This window comes from Dreissena polymorpha, chromosome 4 (assembly GCF_020536995.1).
Source record: "Dreissena polymorpha isolate Duluth1 chromosome 4, UMN_Dpol_1.0, whole genome shotgun sequence".
Lineage (NCBI taxonomy): Eukaryota > Metazoa > Mollusca > Bivalvia > Myida > Dreissenidae > Dreissena > Dreissena polymorpha.
In genome coordinates this window covers 90,032,771-90,049,647 of record NC_068358.1, presented here as the reverse complement: position 1 = coordinate 90,049,647, position 16,877 = coordinate 90,032,771, and the positions used below count along the sequence as shown (strand labels likewise).

Genomic DNA, 16,877 nt, shown 5'->3' with positions numbered 1-16,877 from the left:
GGTATTCGCCCTATCATCGTGTAAGTCTTCTACTGGAATCATTTATTATGTAAAGGTCTGTTTGAACTTGTAATTACTTATTTTACACAACTTTTATGCATAATGATGGAAGCAGTGTTATTATTATTTTGTTTCAATATGTTACTTTTTCAGTTTCTGTACCAGTAGAATTATAGAGTCTGTTTAAATAATTTCTTTTACATTTGTTGTTAGTCAACGTATATATTAATTAATTTTAAACCATTAGAATCAAAATGTTGGAACTAGTACTAAATATGTTTATTATTTTCAGTTTCAAAACATTAGTATTAATAGCAAATACTGTGTTCTACTTTGGTTAAAAAGAATGTAAAAATAAAATGTTGTTTGAAGAAAATGTTCTTTCATTTATTTAAGAAACTGTTTTAATGGTAGGCTCTTAACACTACCAACAACAATTAAAAACAATTGACGCTAGACTGGGACTGAGGAATGGTTAAAAGTATGTCGGCACCATGCTGGCTCAAGAAGGTATCGCCGATATACATACCGATGTCGGGCCAACTTTGCGCCGTGTTGCACTCCCGGTTCATGGGCCGATGTAATTACCGATGTCGGACCGATATTGAAATAAATATCGGGCCGATATTGGACCGATTTGAAATGTTTGCTGGATCGACTACGACATAGGAAAATGGGGCCCGGATCTTGCGCACGACAATCCATCTTATGAAGCTTATCCATTCTGTTATTTGAATATTTGAAAAACCATTCTAAGCAAAGTTATTTTATTGAAAAGTGTTAAATTATGGTTTTATTAATTTAACATTTGATCGTGACTTGGTCTTTGGCCTATCGAACTAGTTTCTGAATGAGACACTCGTTTCATCGTGCTTATCTTAACGTTATTTGATGATCTATTCATTTTGGACCAACATATTCTGCGGACAAATATATTCTGCCGTTCGAACGCCCAATTCTCATGTTTTTCTATAACACGGCCGTTTTTAACATAGGCTGAGAGAATAGACTAAATGTATAATGTTTTAATTGCAAGCGTTGTTTTTTGACCATATTGACATCGTGCTTGCATAGAAACCATTCATCCAAAACGCTCTAACACTTCTCGACTCGGTGATGTTTTTATCCTACAGCTAAATGATTTTATATAACAAAATAGGACTCATACAGAAAAGATAAGATTTTCTCCACGAATATTTTTAGATAAGGTTTATTCCACAGATATTTTTAGAACACATTGACTACTTTTTTGGCCTTGTCATGTAACAGCTTATAACATATCGTTTATTCTTATAAGTTTATTCTTATGATGGAAATTAATAAGGAGATATCTCAATAATATGTATCTTATAACATACCGTTTATTTTTATGAGTTTATTCTTATGATGGAAATTAATAAGGCTAATATGTATATTTCAATAATACGTATATGCAATGTTAAGATGAAGTTTGAGAATTTATTAATACATCTTGGGAAGTATTTGCATAAACTAAGACCTGATTTAAGATTTATTTCAAGTAAGAACGCAAATACGTTTACACCCAGGGTGGGGTGTAATTGGAATCAATAAAATGGAAAGTCAGACCTGATTTAAGATTAAATCCAAATAAGAACACAATGAGTCCAGAGTCAGCATATAGATACGAGAGTATAAGTAACACGCATAGTCAACAAACAGCACAGATGAAAGGGTCACCTATTGTCTGGGGTACAAAAGTTACGGTTCTGACGAACGTAACGGAATTACTCTATACCAATATAAATTGATTAGTACCAATATAAATTGATTAGATTTTAGTATATTCGCCAAGCAAATAAATACACGAAAAATTGTTCCTTCTAGAACATTCTAAAGAGTCAATCAATCCGTAATAAGCCCGGACCTTGGTGACCAATTGAAATTACAAGTAGATTTTATGTAAATTAACCTGGGGATAAAATGCAGTGTTTTTAGTTAGTAAAGAGAAGAATCTGCGGTTAGATTTGAAAAGAACTTGGAGAGTTGTCACGTCTTCTTGACGTGGCAGCCATGTTGGCTGCCACGCTGTAAAATTGTATTTCATGAACATTAGCAAGCGTTGTGTTAGAGAATATTCAACAGAAATAAATCTCGATGAAAACAGAAATGAACTTTGGTTGTTACTGTGTGTTATCAACGAACAATACGTAATTACGTGACAGCCTTTAACCCCTGATAGCGTCATTCAGGTCATTGGGTACGCAGTCGTTGGACGAGTTAACGAGTGTGTGTGTTTGCGATGGATTATTAAGAGGATAATACACGGCTGAGCCGGGCCGAGCAGTGATTATCGGCCCGCAGGAAGCATAACGGCCATAGGGCTTTAGCGACCTGGGGCAGATTATCACCGATCGGCCCGGCTCAGCCGGGTATTTAACGTCTATAATATATATCTTTCTTTTATACTACATTAACGATGGGCACAGGTTTTGAGTCATACAATCATATTTATATTATTACTTATACTTATATTTTCATTGATTTGATTACGCAATTTATGACGTATCTCATTTGGCGTAATTTAAATGACGAAACAAGCTAGACGCTTTGGATTAAAGGACAACAACAATTCGGACTTGGATGGTTTTTATTTAACAGTTAAATATTTTTTAAGCATCGAACGATTAGTGGGTGTGTTGGATTATAAATTATGAATGATGGATTATGAATGTGACTGAATAACACAGTGTTGGAATATAAAACTGGAATGAAACTGGTGAGACTGCATTTTCGAGTTCGTTAAAATGTCGAATGTACTCGAATAACGCGATGTTTTGTTGAACAATTGATTGATTAAATTTAAGAAAAGTATCAGTGGATTGTTCTTTAACAGTTCGAAGGAAATCGATGTTGAGTTAGAAGGGTAATAATTAATTTCTTTAATGAATAAGTCGTTCCTTTGTCAGTCGATCAAAGAATGTAAATTCACAAAGAATTGCCTGCTTGCTTCCAGTGCTTTAAAATGGAAAAGATCGATGGCGATGAAGAAATGTGTCCAGAATTTTAACTCGTCATGGAAGCAAATTAAACTTAACGAACATAAACATGGTTAGAAGATCTACGCAACTTCACGTAGGTTTCTACACGTTTTGTAAATTGCAAAATGGCAGCCATTTTTGTTTTCGGTATTTTACAGTGATGAAACCAGAATTGTAGTTTGAACACAACCGTCTGTGTTCTACTTAAATGTGTAACATTTGGAACGCTGATCAAATTTGAATCGAGGCGTATAGCGATATTTTGTCTCGTTACTCTTCTTTTGCGTGGAATTCTTAAAGACTATTTCGAGTTCCGTAAACGGGAAATATCACAATTAATATTACTACGCAATGTTAGATTCAGCTAATTTAATGTGTTGTTGCTTTTATTTGATAAATTAAAGACTACTATTTTTATTGCATCAGGAATAAATTAGATAAAAAAAAATAGTGTAGGATAAATAGAATACTATGTTAGTGTAATTGTGTACTTAAATTTATCCCATTCGTCTCAGAAAGGCTTACAAGGCTCGGCAAGCCTCGCCACGTAAACCTTTCTTCACTCATGGGATAAATTTAAGTACATAATCACACTAACAAAGTATTCTCTATAATCGTGTTGCTTGAAACAAACAATGAAACTTCAGGAATTCTTTCAGAAGAGAGCTTCTTGTTAGTATGCACTACTTGTTTAAGACAACACTTACTTAAAAATACAATAATCAAAGTTGGGATTACAGTGTGGGTGTTATTGTTTTTCTTCAATACAGAACACTCACTCATACAACGAATCCATTTTATAGGTGACACATGCCATTCGTAAGGCACTTTTACTCTGTCGTCAACAATGCCGGCTCCCAAAAGTATTAAAAACATTTAGAGCATGTGTATACAATCACGACGAGAAACTCGGCGTGATCTACTGGAACTAGACTGTGTTCTACTTCGGGTATCGATACACATTTCCCGGCTTTCATCGGTTAATATGGATTCCAAATTAAACCTGTGTGTCAACTGTGTGTGCCACCTGAGCAATACGTTTACATATACATACATAGCAAGAAGGATAGGCTACTTATTTTTCGCCAATGCCAATTGTAATTCACTATGAAAAGATTTTCACTGAACGTTTATGTTTCATTAATGGTGTTATTTTAAATTTAAATTGCTCGTTTGGTGTTCGTCTTACGTACACTGGTCCCAGTCCAATTCAAGTAAGATGTATAGCAGACATCAACAAATAATCTTTTTTTATTTTCCAAAAGGCGATGCTTGAGTGAGCATGTATGCATCGAATAAATTAAATACGTTATCTAGAACTTTAAAAAAAAGAACACTAAGTTTTGTGGAAAAAAAAATGTACAAGTAGTTTGAAAACATGGTACGACATATTAATATCAACAATCGAAACGTAAGGACTGACAAAACTACGCAATAATTTATATCTCTTGTGTTTCAAAATCTTCTCCGTATTTTGTCATTATCATCCTATCTGGGTCAGAATCGTGACCATTAACATCACCATACGTTATTTTCATAGCTGTCATAAACTTTTTTCCGTGAAATTCTTTTGCAACATCTTCCTTATTGTCACTTTCGTCAGTATCCTGATCTTCGTCATCGTCGTCCTCGTCGTCATCATCTTCGTCGTCCTCTTCATCATCATCATCTTCGTCGTCCTCGTCATGCTCATCCTCGTCTGCTTCTCCGTCATCATTTCCTTGTTCATCATCATTCTCTTCATCCTCATCCTCCAAATCATCTTTTTCGTTTCCAGCCTCTTCTTCATCTTCTTCACACTCTTCATAAACACTCGGTAAGTCTTCGCGCACACTCCTTACTCGTTCTTCACCTACCGGTCCTTTCTTTTTAACGTTTAGTACAATGACTGCCGATTCGTTTTCCAAAAAGTACTCGCAACCATTTTCAATTTTATCTTTTGAGAGCGAATGCGGTGATTTCCAAGCATGTGGACTGTTTGCATGTCCTAATGGAGATGAGTTTTGAAAAGGCGTTTTCCTCGGATAGTTTCTTAACTCTGAAGACGTTGGTCTAAAGGTTACTGACTTTGTACTTCTTCTTTCATCGTCGCCATTTAATGGTGTATTTTGCATCTGCCTAGCTTTGAGATTATCGTCATCATACGCAATGCCACTAATTGATCCATCTAAATCAATCTTTTTTGCCTCCATATGAGGAGTCAACATTGGAATATTGTCATTATAAAACTCACCCAGTTTGTTTGGGGTTTTATGTAAGTTTTGACACCGTTCCAAAAGTTTAAGTGCATTCTTGCCCGTTTTTTTCTTCCCCTTTGAAGCACGTCGACGTTTACCAGACAGTTTTCTAGAAGAATTCCTTAATTTCATAGGCGTTACCAGTTTTCGTTCTTTTACCTCTTTTGAATTGATGGTAGTAGGGGAGTCGCCTATGGTTGATTTTACATTCAGAAATGTAGAAGAATACCTTTTTTCTTTATTGCGAAAGAAGCCTTTAATGATCGAATGGTTATCTGGAAGACTATGCATTTCTTTTGACGTAGCTGGTGTCTTTTCAAATGGATTATCTGGCACTGATACCGGAGTTATTGACGGTTTTCTCAACGACTCTAAATTCTCAATACGTATGCCTGTAGCTGACGTTGTACTGTTAACTGTTTCTACCCTCGAATGTATTGTGTGTTTTGATAGTTCTCTTGAAAGAGGCTGGAGGGTTGGCTTTGGCGAATCGATAGTAGTGTCTGTCTCCATATCTAAGTCAACGCTTGGTGAAACGGAATATGAAACTGGTAGCGAAGAATAAGGCGATGCGGATGGATTTAAACCAAGAGGAAATAGAGGACTAAACGTTTTGCTAGTCGGTAACCCTTTCTGTGTCGGGGCAGTTATGATTTCTGTTGTAAGCAAATTTGTGTTATAATTTATATTGACTGATGGAACTTTGGTTAAGCTTTGTGAGGGTTTAGGGGTGTCTTCTTTAGAAACTATATATCCCGTTATTTCGTATTCGTGCGTTTTATCATATGGATCTGTCTCGCCTTGAGCCGTGTTTCCACGCATTGATTCGTGTTTCAAATCTTGTTTTAATGTTTTCGGTCCAGATTCTTGTTCCAAATCCAGTAATACTATAGGTCTGTACCGTTGCTTCATTTGAGTTTCAAAGTCCTTGTGCTGACGATTTTCAACTGACGACATCCGTGTTACTAAGCCTGTGCTTTTTGACGCTTGGCCGTCATCAGCTGATTCGGAAGGACGCCCCAAATTGCTCTTTTGAGATTCTTTTGAGGAACTTTCTTCAAGATGTCGTCTTTGTTTCGAAGGCGACACGGTACCTAGAGGTGGTGTACTAGTGTGGCTGAGTATCCAGCGAGGATAACGCCGATGCTCAAGTTGATCTATATCTACTTTAGCTACAAATAAAAAAGTAGTTTTCATTTCATTGGTGACACACTTTTAATCAGTTTGTTTGCAAGCATTTAACATGACAAATATGTGTGTAGTGTGGGTACTTTAAAGTTTATAACATAATGTTTTGTGTTTATCTTATAGTATAATTGGTAATTGTTAATCACCGGTTGACATATTGTTCGACACAAAAAAATTACATGCCTTTTAATTTTATTTAAAAACTGCATAAATACACAAAGAGTTCACAAATATAGTTTAGTGCAGAAAAACTAAAATAACATATTAGAATATGTACACCAGGACCAAATAAACAATATTATATATGTATATGTGCTTCAAATCAAACTAGTGATGATATTAATTGCATATGCTGTGTTAGTTGTCAATGACTGAATCAACATCTTACGAGAGGTTAGTTGTTTAATGCTGTTATGGCATGTGTATTAATGATTATGCCCGAAAACAAAAGCATAATTAATTCAAAATCTGTTTAATCGCTTTGTTCGTTATTTTTAAGTTCTTTCTTCTTCTGCAACCATTTTTCGTAAACTTCTTCACATTCTTTCTCTCGTTTTTCTTTCTCAGCCCGTTTCTTCTTCTCTGAGTTCTCTTTCCTTTTTTGAAGTTTCCTCTTGCGCTCCATTAATGCCTCTTTCTGTTCCAGAGTCATGGCGTAGGGTGACACATATTCAAAATTCCATTCTAATGAATTGCTTCTCGAGAAGCTCTTTTTTAAGTGCGACTTGCGGGCAAGTGTTTGCGATTCTTTCTTTAACGCGTTAATGATGTTAAATTCAGATTTGTGTAAGCGTGATGGATGTTTACGCTTAGACATTTTAATGTGGCTTTCGGTTTTAGATGATAAGAGCCCGAACGAGTTATGTTTTTCTCCGAACGGCTTTACCACATTTACTACCTTTTCGTCTTTTCGACGTCTTATCGACATATTAGGTGTGAGTTCAGACTCTGTCTTAGAACGATCAGTCATAGTCATACTAGACGCGTAAGACATTGCTGCATCGTATTCTTGAAATATATGTTCAGTTGAATTAACGAAAGGTACATCTTTGCTCATTCCTGTCTTATTTTCAATAAGTCTGGTGACCTCAATATTCTCATCATTGTCGTCCAGTGCTTTCTTGTCGATTGCAATGACCTCATCATTAGAAACACTTATATCGGGCGAAAGATTCTGCTTTGATATATCTGTGAACATTTGTCCATTTAGGCTTACTGTGTCATTCTCTTTAAGCGCTTCCACGAGTTTCGTTTGCAACGATGCTTTTGCTGTGTGTTTTGTACTATTGGCTCTAGTTTGTCTTTGTGATACATTCATGTCTTGTGGGTGTTCTTCAGGCTCAGACACCTCTGTTATATTTGACAGTGTCCGTTCCATGTCATCTACAACGAGACCACCGGCATGCGGATAAATGTTTTGTTACAGGGACTTGTTCATAGATTTGGGCATTTTTTGACGTGTGTCAATGAATGCCTTAAATTATTCTTTTTAACTAAGGAACTGTAGAGCTCCATTATATTGAGAAGAACAATAAACGAGTAAATTAAGATTAAGAGCGGGGTTTTAACCGGTTTCCTATGGATATAAATACTGGAGATCATCTAGTGTGCTAACAGCACTGTGACATTTTCAGCTTTACATAATTGATTTACGTGTTGCAATAAAATTTAACTCAAACAACAGAATCATTCCAAAATACGCTAGAGTTTCGAGTTATTTTATCAATATCAAATAGTGATAATTCATGAACGAAGCTGTATTGTCAGTATGATTGTACGTTATGAGTAGTATTTTTCTCCCCGATTTGTATTTTTCATTTATTGTTTGAATCTCTGCCAAAAAGTTGTCATATAGACAATCTGTAAACAAGTCCCGTGGGAAGTTTGATTTTAGTCTGCATCGTCCAAAATTTCGGATTTCAGTTTTATTCCTGTGGTAAGGTTAACCGAGTAAGCAGAAATGTCACACTTTTAGAGAAACAATAGCATGCAATAAGAAAATGCAATGCTGTGATGTGTTTCGTGCAATTGGTATGCGTTTAAACGTATCGTCAAGAAATATACTATACGTGTACTTATGAAAAGCGTCGATGTGTTTTGTGCAGCAAAGCGTTGAATGCATTACAAAATTTGATTAAGTATAGGCACACACTTTGTGAATCATTAAACGTTTACTTACAATTCAAACTCCTGGGGGACACGGCTGTGTTTTGTGGTTCTTTAGGTTCGCTGCTCTTCTTGCAGAGTTTCGCAACAAATGCAAACGAAGGAAAACTAAATGTATGTTTCTTTTGCTCTGATGACTTATCTGGTCGTGACCTTTGTCCATGTTTGCTTCTACATTTCAGATAGAGGCAAATGAAGATGACTGCTATTGCGATCATGGCTATGATTCCCACCGAAATCCCCGCCGCTGCTCCGGCTGAAAGACCACTGCTTTCGGTCGCTATGTTATTACTGGCAGCTGCAATAGTACACGATTTGATGAAAAGAATTTAATGAAATATTGTTCATGAAAGTACATAAATTTAGCGTTAGGTTATGCTTCAAGAGATAAGAATGTTCACAAACTGACCTCTGTAGTCTTAAGTAGAGAATGGAGTTGAATATTAAGTAAATATTGTAATTAATATAAATTTGAACAAACGTTATAAACTACAGGACTTTCAATGACTGAACATAATTATATTTACTGATGATGATTGAGGGAACACTTCCTTTATTAGCTACTATATGTATTATGTCAACTGATACATTTTAGAGCGTTACAAATGGTTTATTTCACAAAATAGTTAAACAAGAACATTTGCATGTATAGCTAACTCCCTAAATTATGTTTAAAATTGTATATTGAATACCATTTGTATAACCTAGTTTAATGATGTAGTAAGATATTAATATTAAATATGACATAAAAAAATGAAAATGAAACTAAATAAGTTTATTACGTGTCGTACTTACTAGTTGTCGTACTAATTGCTGCAAAAATAAGAAAAATCCATTTGAAATCGAATATAGAAAATGTTACCTTTTCTGAAAAAAGTATTTCAAGCACTTGTAACAGAAAAAAAATACGAATTGCAAATTAGTAGACATACAAATAAGTTATCATAAATACTAAAACAAATATATAATATTACGCTGGTCAATTGGTCAAAGAGTATTGTAAGTCGCTCGTCTTGTGCTATGTTTTCTCACGCTAAAGGTGGAGCGTCGAGTGCAAATAGTGAGAGCAACGAGGCTGATCCTTACTCTTGGAACAATCTAATAGCGTAATATATGTTTTATTGTATACCTCAAAGCACTTCAAAAATGTATTGTTATTAAACACAATTACAATATTTTATACAAAGGTACCCATGTCTTGATTTTCATTTGCAATGTAATTATTCTCTCACATACTTTTTTGGATTTAACGCCCGTTGAATATAAAAAAAGTGCTTTTATTTTTATTAAATGTTTTTGCAGATTGATGAAAATTATAGTCTAAATAATGGCGTTCGTTGAACTTAAGTGTTGCAGGTGCATGTCTAAAGTTTAGTCAGATTCCGCTGATTTAAAAAATAATATAAAAAACAAGGGTTTACAGTCAGATAGATTTAATATGTATACTGTTATATTAAGTGTCCCTAAACTTTAAAGATAAGCTCAAGTAATCAAGATAGAATATGGCAAGTTTACATGACTCTACGATATCGTCAGTGAAAATAGTTCAGCAGGTAATACGGACTTCGAAACAAAAATTAATAGCATAATGCTAACTCGAGTTGTATTTTAAGTATTGATAAATACATTTTGCAATTATCTGAAACATGTATATAATAGAAATAAAAAAATAGGTGTAAAACTATCCACTCGTGGCATACTTACAGGTTGTAGTTATAGCTGTGGACACAAATAAATAAAAATAAAGTACAATCTGCAGTAGATACATTTTTGAATTAGAAATAAATGTTTCCGCTCGCAGATTTACATTAAATTTTACGAGATCAGTGTTCGGTATAAACAACTTCATTTTAATATTTAATAAATCTGTAAAATTAAATGAGTGATACTTACGACAGAGCACTGAAATAAACGGAAAGCAGGCTTAAATTAGTATTCATGTCAAAGCTACGTAGAAATTATGTCGTGTCAAAAATGTGTTAGCAGCAATTAATGCAAAATAATTCAAATGCTAAAGTTGAAACTCTAGATAAAGATCAACGCTTGGTTCATATGCAGAAATTTATATTTTTATGCATGAACAATTTGAGCACGACTTCGACTTCTTAATCGTGATCTATAAGAGCATGACTATTTTTGGTTGCTTTGTTTTAGCATAAATTTATATTGATGTGTTTGAATCCCCTCATTGAAAAAGGCGGTAATGCACTGTCCGTCTACTTGTTTGTCCTGTGGGTTTCTGCGTCCTGTGGGTCTGTGTGAAACATTGTCTTTTCCATAACTTTGCCGTTTGTTAAGGATTTTCAAATAACTCGGCACACAAGTCAAAAATCATAAGACGACGTGTCACGTGAAACATCCGTCTCTCTTTCTCAGAGGCTCTATGTCACACGTTGAGGTTTACGGTGATTTTTTTACCATAAAACATCTTTGCTTTTTTTTACATAAGTCGAGTTTTTTTAACAGAACCCTATTTCCCGTATCAGGTCCGTAACTAACCCTGTAACGATTATATCACGCCAACTACTTTCCCTCTCATCAAATTAGCAAGGACAATCAATGTTTTTATATAACTAGTAGTCCCATATAGTCTACTGACACCATATAGAATTTATGGCGTCAGCATGTGACTTCTGACTACTGACACCATATGTCAACATATGGGCTTAGCATGTGACTACTGACACCATTATAGAATATATGGGGTCAGCATGTGACGTCAAACAGCCAATGAGAGAAGAGTATTTTGTAGATGGCGTGATATATGTACCATATGAACACGTGTCTTTTTAGTACAAACGGATATTATCTTCTTTGTAATATATTCGAATGCGTAATAATAAAAATTAAGACGCTACTGGTAAATACCTAACACTATAAAAACTACCAAGAGTTGAATGTGCACACATGTAACTTGAGGAACATACCAATAGGAGTCAGTTCCATCTTCAAGCCCACTATTGTTCCGTTAGTCAAGGTTGGCATCATGGTGGAAGTCTGTGTCTTTGTACAGCTACCATGAGCTTGTGAGACCTTCAGACTACCGTCGGATGCCTTTGACCCCATCTGATCATGGGATTATTTAAGTAATAAAATATTATAAATACACATATCACAGAGGGAGTATCACGTGAAGATCAAGATGGCGACGTCCGTACCGAAAAAGTAAATTTTCGCCGTTGTATACCCTTTATTACTTTGTTTTTATTTTTGAATGCCGCTCACTTTCCAGTCATATCAGTAAGAAAGTCATTGGCGTGTATGTCGTATTAATGTTCGCTTTATACCGCGACTTAACTCGCAACAACTTTTTCTTAGCGGGAGCTGTTATTTTTTTTATCACGCTAACAAATTTCGTGGCAGATCAAGTCGAGATATAGAGCAAATATTTAGACGAAATAAAAGTAATCACGTTCTTGCTAATATGGCTGGAAAGTGAGCGGCATTCAAATAAAATAAAGTAATCAAGGGTATGAACTCGCGAAAAATACCTGTGTCGGCATGGGCGTCGCCATCTTGACTTCCTTTAAAACATCACGTGATAATTCCCTCTGTAACAGAAGCAAGAGCTTGTCACAAAATAAAAGTCTGAATATCATTTCAAGCAAACATCCACAATTAGGTATAGATATTCTATGAACTATATGATATTCACTGTAGACAGATTGATAAATAGAACCTCTTAAAACAGAAAACGTTTGGTTCGAGTTACGGTCATGGGTGATAAGTTGGTTCCTTTTCCTAGTTCCTTATTCCTTTTTTGAATAAGGAATAAGAAACTGTTCCTTAATGGTTAATTTTGGATCAATTTCGTTGATGTTTAAGTAAGAAAATGTCAGTTCTTTATTCGGCTTGAATAAGGAATAAGGAACTGGTTCCTTTTTCCTTATTCAGCCTCGAATAAGGAACTGGATTATAAATAAAAACAAGCATGTTTAAATGTACAAGATTTTTTTTTCCACATACATGTAAAATAATAGTATACGCTTTAGATTTTGTTGATGTGAAGTTAGTATTCGAATTAGAAAATATCGGTTCGGTTTAAACAACAAATCCTATGCAAGCGCGAAGAATGAACCTTTTATATGTAACGTAATACATAAAGTAAATGTATTCGAGTTAGTTTGTTTTGATTTACTTCAGAAATGTTTGCATTATTGTTCTTTTAAACCCTATAACACATATGTTACGCGTGAATAAGGAACAAGGAAAAATTAACCCAACTTCTCACCCATCACAAATTGAACACTTACGAAGCATGAAAATGTTCCAGAGTCTTGACTGTAGACAGTAGTAAAGAAGTTTGAGCCACTAGTTTTCTCATAAACGCAGAATGCCTTTCCGGTCGCTACAATTAACAAACACGTCCTTTTTGCAAAAAATGAGCACGTAAGACAACTATCAGCATTAAATTAAAACTATATGATAGTTAAACATACATAACACTTGTATCTCATCATCAACTGTAGTAGTAGCGGTAGTTAAAGAAATAGTAGTAATAGTAGAAGTAGTAGTAGTAGTAGTAGTAGAAGTAGTAGTGGTAGTAGTAGTAGTAGTAGTAGTAGTAGTAGTAGTAGTAGTAGTAGTAGTAGTAGTAGTAGTAGTAGTAGTAGTAGTAGTAGTTGTAGTAGTAGTAGTAGAAGTTGTAATAGTAGTAGTAGTAGTAGTACTAGTAGTAGTAGTAGTAGTAGTAGAAGTTGTAGTAGTAGTAGAAGTAGTAGTAGTAGTAGTAGTAGTAGTAGTAGTAGTAGTAGTAGTAGTAGTAGTAGTAGTAGTAGTAGTAGTAGTAGTAGTAGTAGTAGTAATAATAATAATAATAGTTGTTGTTGTTGTTGTTGTAGAAAACGTAGAAGTAGTAGTAGAAGTAGCATTGTATTAGTAGCATAAGGCGTCCGTCGGGGATGTCTGTTCTACCCGTCCTGTTCAACCTTTTCATTGAGAAGATAATGCAGGAGACTCTCCATGACCACCGCACCTTTATCTCCTTCGGTGGAAGACACATCTCCAACTTAAGATTTGCTCTTCTGTGGCACCTGCAGTGAACTTCAAGATCTCACCAACAGACTCCATGACAGAGCAGGAGCATACGGGATGGAGGTCAGCACGGAGAAGTCGAAGATCATGGTGAACAACACGACCAACACCAGTGCAGATATCACCATGAACGGAGAGAAGCTAGAAGAGGTGACCAGCTTCAAGTATTTTTGCGCAACCCTGTCCAAGAATGGTACCAGTACTGCTGAGGTCCTAATGTGAATTGTCATGTCGACCGCAGCGATGGCTAGACTGCGCTGGTTGTCGACAAGCAGTCCCATCCCATCAGCTTCCCCACCAAGTACAAGCTCTACAAGTCCCCGTAGTCTCCATACTACTCTACGTCTGCGAGACCTTGACGCTTAACGCGGACACAGAACGCAGGTTACATGCATTTGAACATAACAGAAGAGATAGCCGTTGTTGTTGCAATGGTATAATTCGAAGTAGTTAATGTTGTTGCAGCAGTAGAAGCAGATCAAACGTCTACAGCAGTAAAAGTGCATGTAGTTGTTTTTTTATTGATAAGATGTATTTGTTAATTGTAAAACTTACGCAATAATATAGAATGAAACTTACTTGAGTAGGCGATAGTTGTATTACATGCGGTATAGTTAAAGTTCATGCGTTGGTAATCAGAACAGACATCCCACCGTTCCGTGCCCTTCCCACAATAAGTTTGGTTCCCTTCGGCAGTGGTTTCCTTTACAGTGTAGTTATATACACCATAAAAAGAAGAAGGACAGTCTTTTATGGCTTTTGTTTCAGATCCTGTAAAATAAAAGGTTTAAGGAACATATACTTAATATATACTAACAAATGGGTTTCTTTTATTTAATCTCAAAGTAAGATAATGTTAGGTATACACAATGGATTTGATATTGAAAAATAATATTTGTCTTTAAAACTTTGTTCATGATACGCTGATTTATAATTAGATTAATTTTTAGTAGAGTGGGCTTGTAGAGATGTTAAGTTATTTGCCAGAAGACTTCGCACATACATTAGTCATTTCATTAAATTGAAAAGTCGTTTGACATGTGTTTTGAACAAAAATTTAACCTAGCAACATTTTACATTAAACATCATGTAAAAAGAACTCGGATATATAGTTTCGATTACACAGTACATGTACGTAAACACGGAATAATAAAAAAATGTTTTTTTATTACAATCTGCAATTCAAGCAAATCTAGATAATAACTGCCGTAATTATTTAAAACGTAGTAAAATCATGCGTACCGTATTTAATCATGATGTGGTACTCGTGATCTGGTGGAAGAAGGCTTTGATTATTCAGACACAGCTGAGTTAGAGGATCACTTATGGCGGTTGACGGTATCTGTGGTTTTATTCGTTCGTTATGCAACCGGGATTCCTCAACTAAAACAACCATGCAAATAGGCGTACATGGTTATGAAATCGTTTGTTTTTCTTCAAATAACTATAAGATATTGAATGAAAACATGAATATATTAACAGAACTTACCCCACGCTAGTTGGTAATAGTAAGAATGGTCAGTTATTTTGGTAAGTCGCATGCACATGTATGGTTGAAACTGCTCCGCAAGCACAGTAATGGTACTATTTGACCTAAAATACAGAACAGTTAATACTAAATATAATGCATGCTGGTTAAACACATTTTTTATAATAAAGTCTTTCAATATTTGCCAATTATGCACGTATGATATAACAAAATGTGCCAGCATATAGCATTAATTGTCAATGCAAGTTAGCAAGTGTAAATCAAGCGCAGATCTATGGTCTGGAGAAAGAAGAGTTTTATAGCTTAAATCTGGGCATATGACATATATGTTCAAACTTATCGGCATCACATTATGATATCATTGCTCCACCGCAACCACCCCTACACCCCAATATTTATGCAAATGTATCCCGTATATTGTCTCTCGATGTGAAAAATGTCTGGATTGCACGCGTGTATTTCTAATCGGACTGGACTGTCTCAGGGCTCCTAAGAACATACCTAGAACGATAGGATTACGTCATAAATCAACGGGTCATCACATAATACACGCAGTGTAGACTTTTTCACCATTATTGTGGAAATAAACGCAATGATAGAATGTTCTATAAAGACCTTACTTAAACAAAAGTGTAGTTATCAGGCCATTTGTAGACGTATTATGACAATTCCACGTTGGATTTTCTTCCGTGAAAGTCTGTTTTCCATAGTGAAACTCCCACCCGGTCATTGTCCTAGATGTAAAATTTAGCAAACCCTTTCTACTGTCTCTCCAAACAGACTGATTGAACTCTGAAGGAAACTGACATGAAGTAATTTGACCACTTGTGCCTGTCAAAAAATAAAATAATCAAATAAACACTATAAAGTGCATCATTTTTTAATAAAAGTGTCAAAGCAATGAGAAAAATATATATGTACTTAACTGAAGAGGAGGGAATCCCGTATTTTTTTGTATATATGCTATAATAGCATATATACAAAAAAATATACGGGATTCCCTCCTGTGCTTAACTGTGCCAAAATACAGCACGTTAACACATTACCTTAACATGTATCTTTGTAAAATTATGCAAAAAAAATGAAAATAAATAAAATAAAACGATATTCACCTGTAATCAGTTGCAAACAAATCCCAACGAAGCAATAGGCACATGATGAAATAACACGTTGCATTTTTTATTAACACAGAAATATTAATAAAAATCGAGGCGATGATGAACCGTTAACAAAGACTTTATAACGACTGTGACTGTTATATTTGTATTGTCTATTGCATGTATGGTAAATATTGGGAAAATAGAAACTATTGTTTTAAATTTGTGAGGCGTTCGCGTTTGTTAACCGTACTTCATGAAAAGAAAGTATCCAGCTTTTGTTATTCGCAATAGCGTAAAGATTAAATGACAAGCATGTCATACGAGTTAATATGGTTGGTGTATATAGCGCTAATTTTTAAGTATTATGAAAACTTCGATACATATTTTAAGTATTCAAGAATAAAAAGTAAACAACTAAAGCGATAATAAAACACATGTTTGATAAAAGCGAATTTCAGATCATACTGTGAAAATAAAAAAATCGCTTTAATATGGACATATACATATGACATGATAGGTTTGTGTGCTTTCGTCTAATTCATCAGCGGTAAATACAAAGCAGTCACACAGAAGCATTTAGTCAATATTTCTTCATCAAAACATGACCAGTGAGCATAACCGGCCTAATCCTGAGATAAACCTATACCACTAATTTTAAGTAGCT

General features: G+C 35.0%; 2 protein-coding genes across 3 annotated transcripts; both read right to left on the bottom strand.

The window, feature by feature from the left end:
• Positions 1-4,269: 4,269 nt before the first annotated feature.
• Positions 4,270-8,808, bottom strand: LOC127879338 (microtubule-associated protein 9-like). Of its 2 annotated transcripts, none has more exons than XM_052426121.1 (2): positions 8,604-8,808; positions 4,270-6,408 (listed from the first exon to the last, which is right to left on the bottom strand). In XM_052426121.1, the coding sequence occupies exons 1-2, from the start codon at positions 8,806-8,808 to the stop codon at positions 4,439-4,441; spliced, it is 2,175 nt and encodes a 724-aa protein (XP_052282081.1). In that variant the 3' UTR covers positions 4,270-4,438. The 2 variants fall into 2 exon arrangements, with proteins under 2 accessions (XP_052282081.1, XP_052282082.1); XM_052426122.1 differs by lacking the exon at positions 4,270-6,408 and adding an exon at positions 6,622-7,807.
• A 1,482-nt stretch (positions 8,809-10,290) lies between these two features.
• On the bottom strand, positions 10,291-15,020 carry LOC127878583 (uncharacterized). The gene is made up of 5 exons (XM_052425110.1): positions 14,867-15,020; positions 14,204-14,395; positions 12,844-12,938; positions 11,478-11,656; positions 10,291-10,309 (listed from the first exon to the last, which is right to left on the bottom strand). Exons 1-5 carry the CDS (start codon positions 15,018-15,020, stop codon positions 10,291-10,293), a joined length of 639 nt encoding a protein of 212 aa, XP_052281070.1.
• Between the last annotated feature and the right edge of the window lie 1,857 nt (positions 15,021-16,877).

What these genes read in the sequence shown, in the direction of transcription:
- LOC127879338 (XM_052426121.1), bottom strand. Translation starts at nt 8,808, where the DNA reads ATGATCGCAATAGCAGTCATCTTCATTTGCCTCTATCTGAAATGTAGA. An exon ending in GTCCCCCAGGAGTTTGAATT is followed by an intron (nt 6,409 to 8,603) that starts GTAAGTAAACGT and finishes TTTTATTTGTAG; the next exon opens with CTAAAGTAGATATAGATCAA.
- LOC127878583 (XM_052425110.1), bottom strand. Translation starts at nt 15,020, where the DNA reads ATGGTTGTTTTAGTTGAGGAATCCCGGTTGCATAACGAACGAATAAAA. An exon ending in TACAACTATCGCCTACTCAA is followed by an intron (nt 12,939 to 14,203) that starts GTAAGTTTCATT and finishes TGTTAATTGTAG; the next exon opens with CGACCGGAAAGGCATTCTGC. An exon ending in CTGGAACATTTTCATGCTTC is followed by an intron (nt 11,657 to 12,843) that starts GTAAGTGTTCAA and finishes TCCCATGATCAG; the next exon opens with ATGGGGTCAAAGGCATCCGA.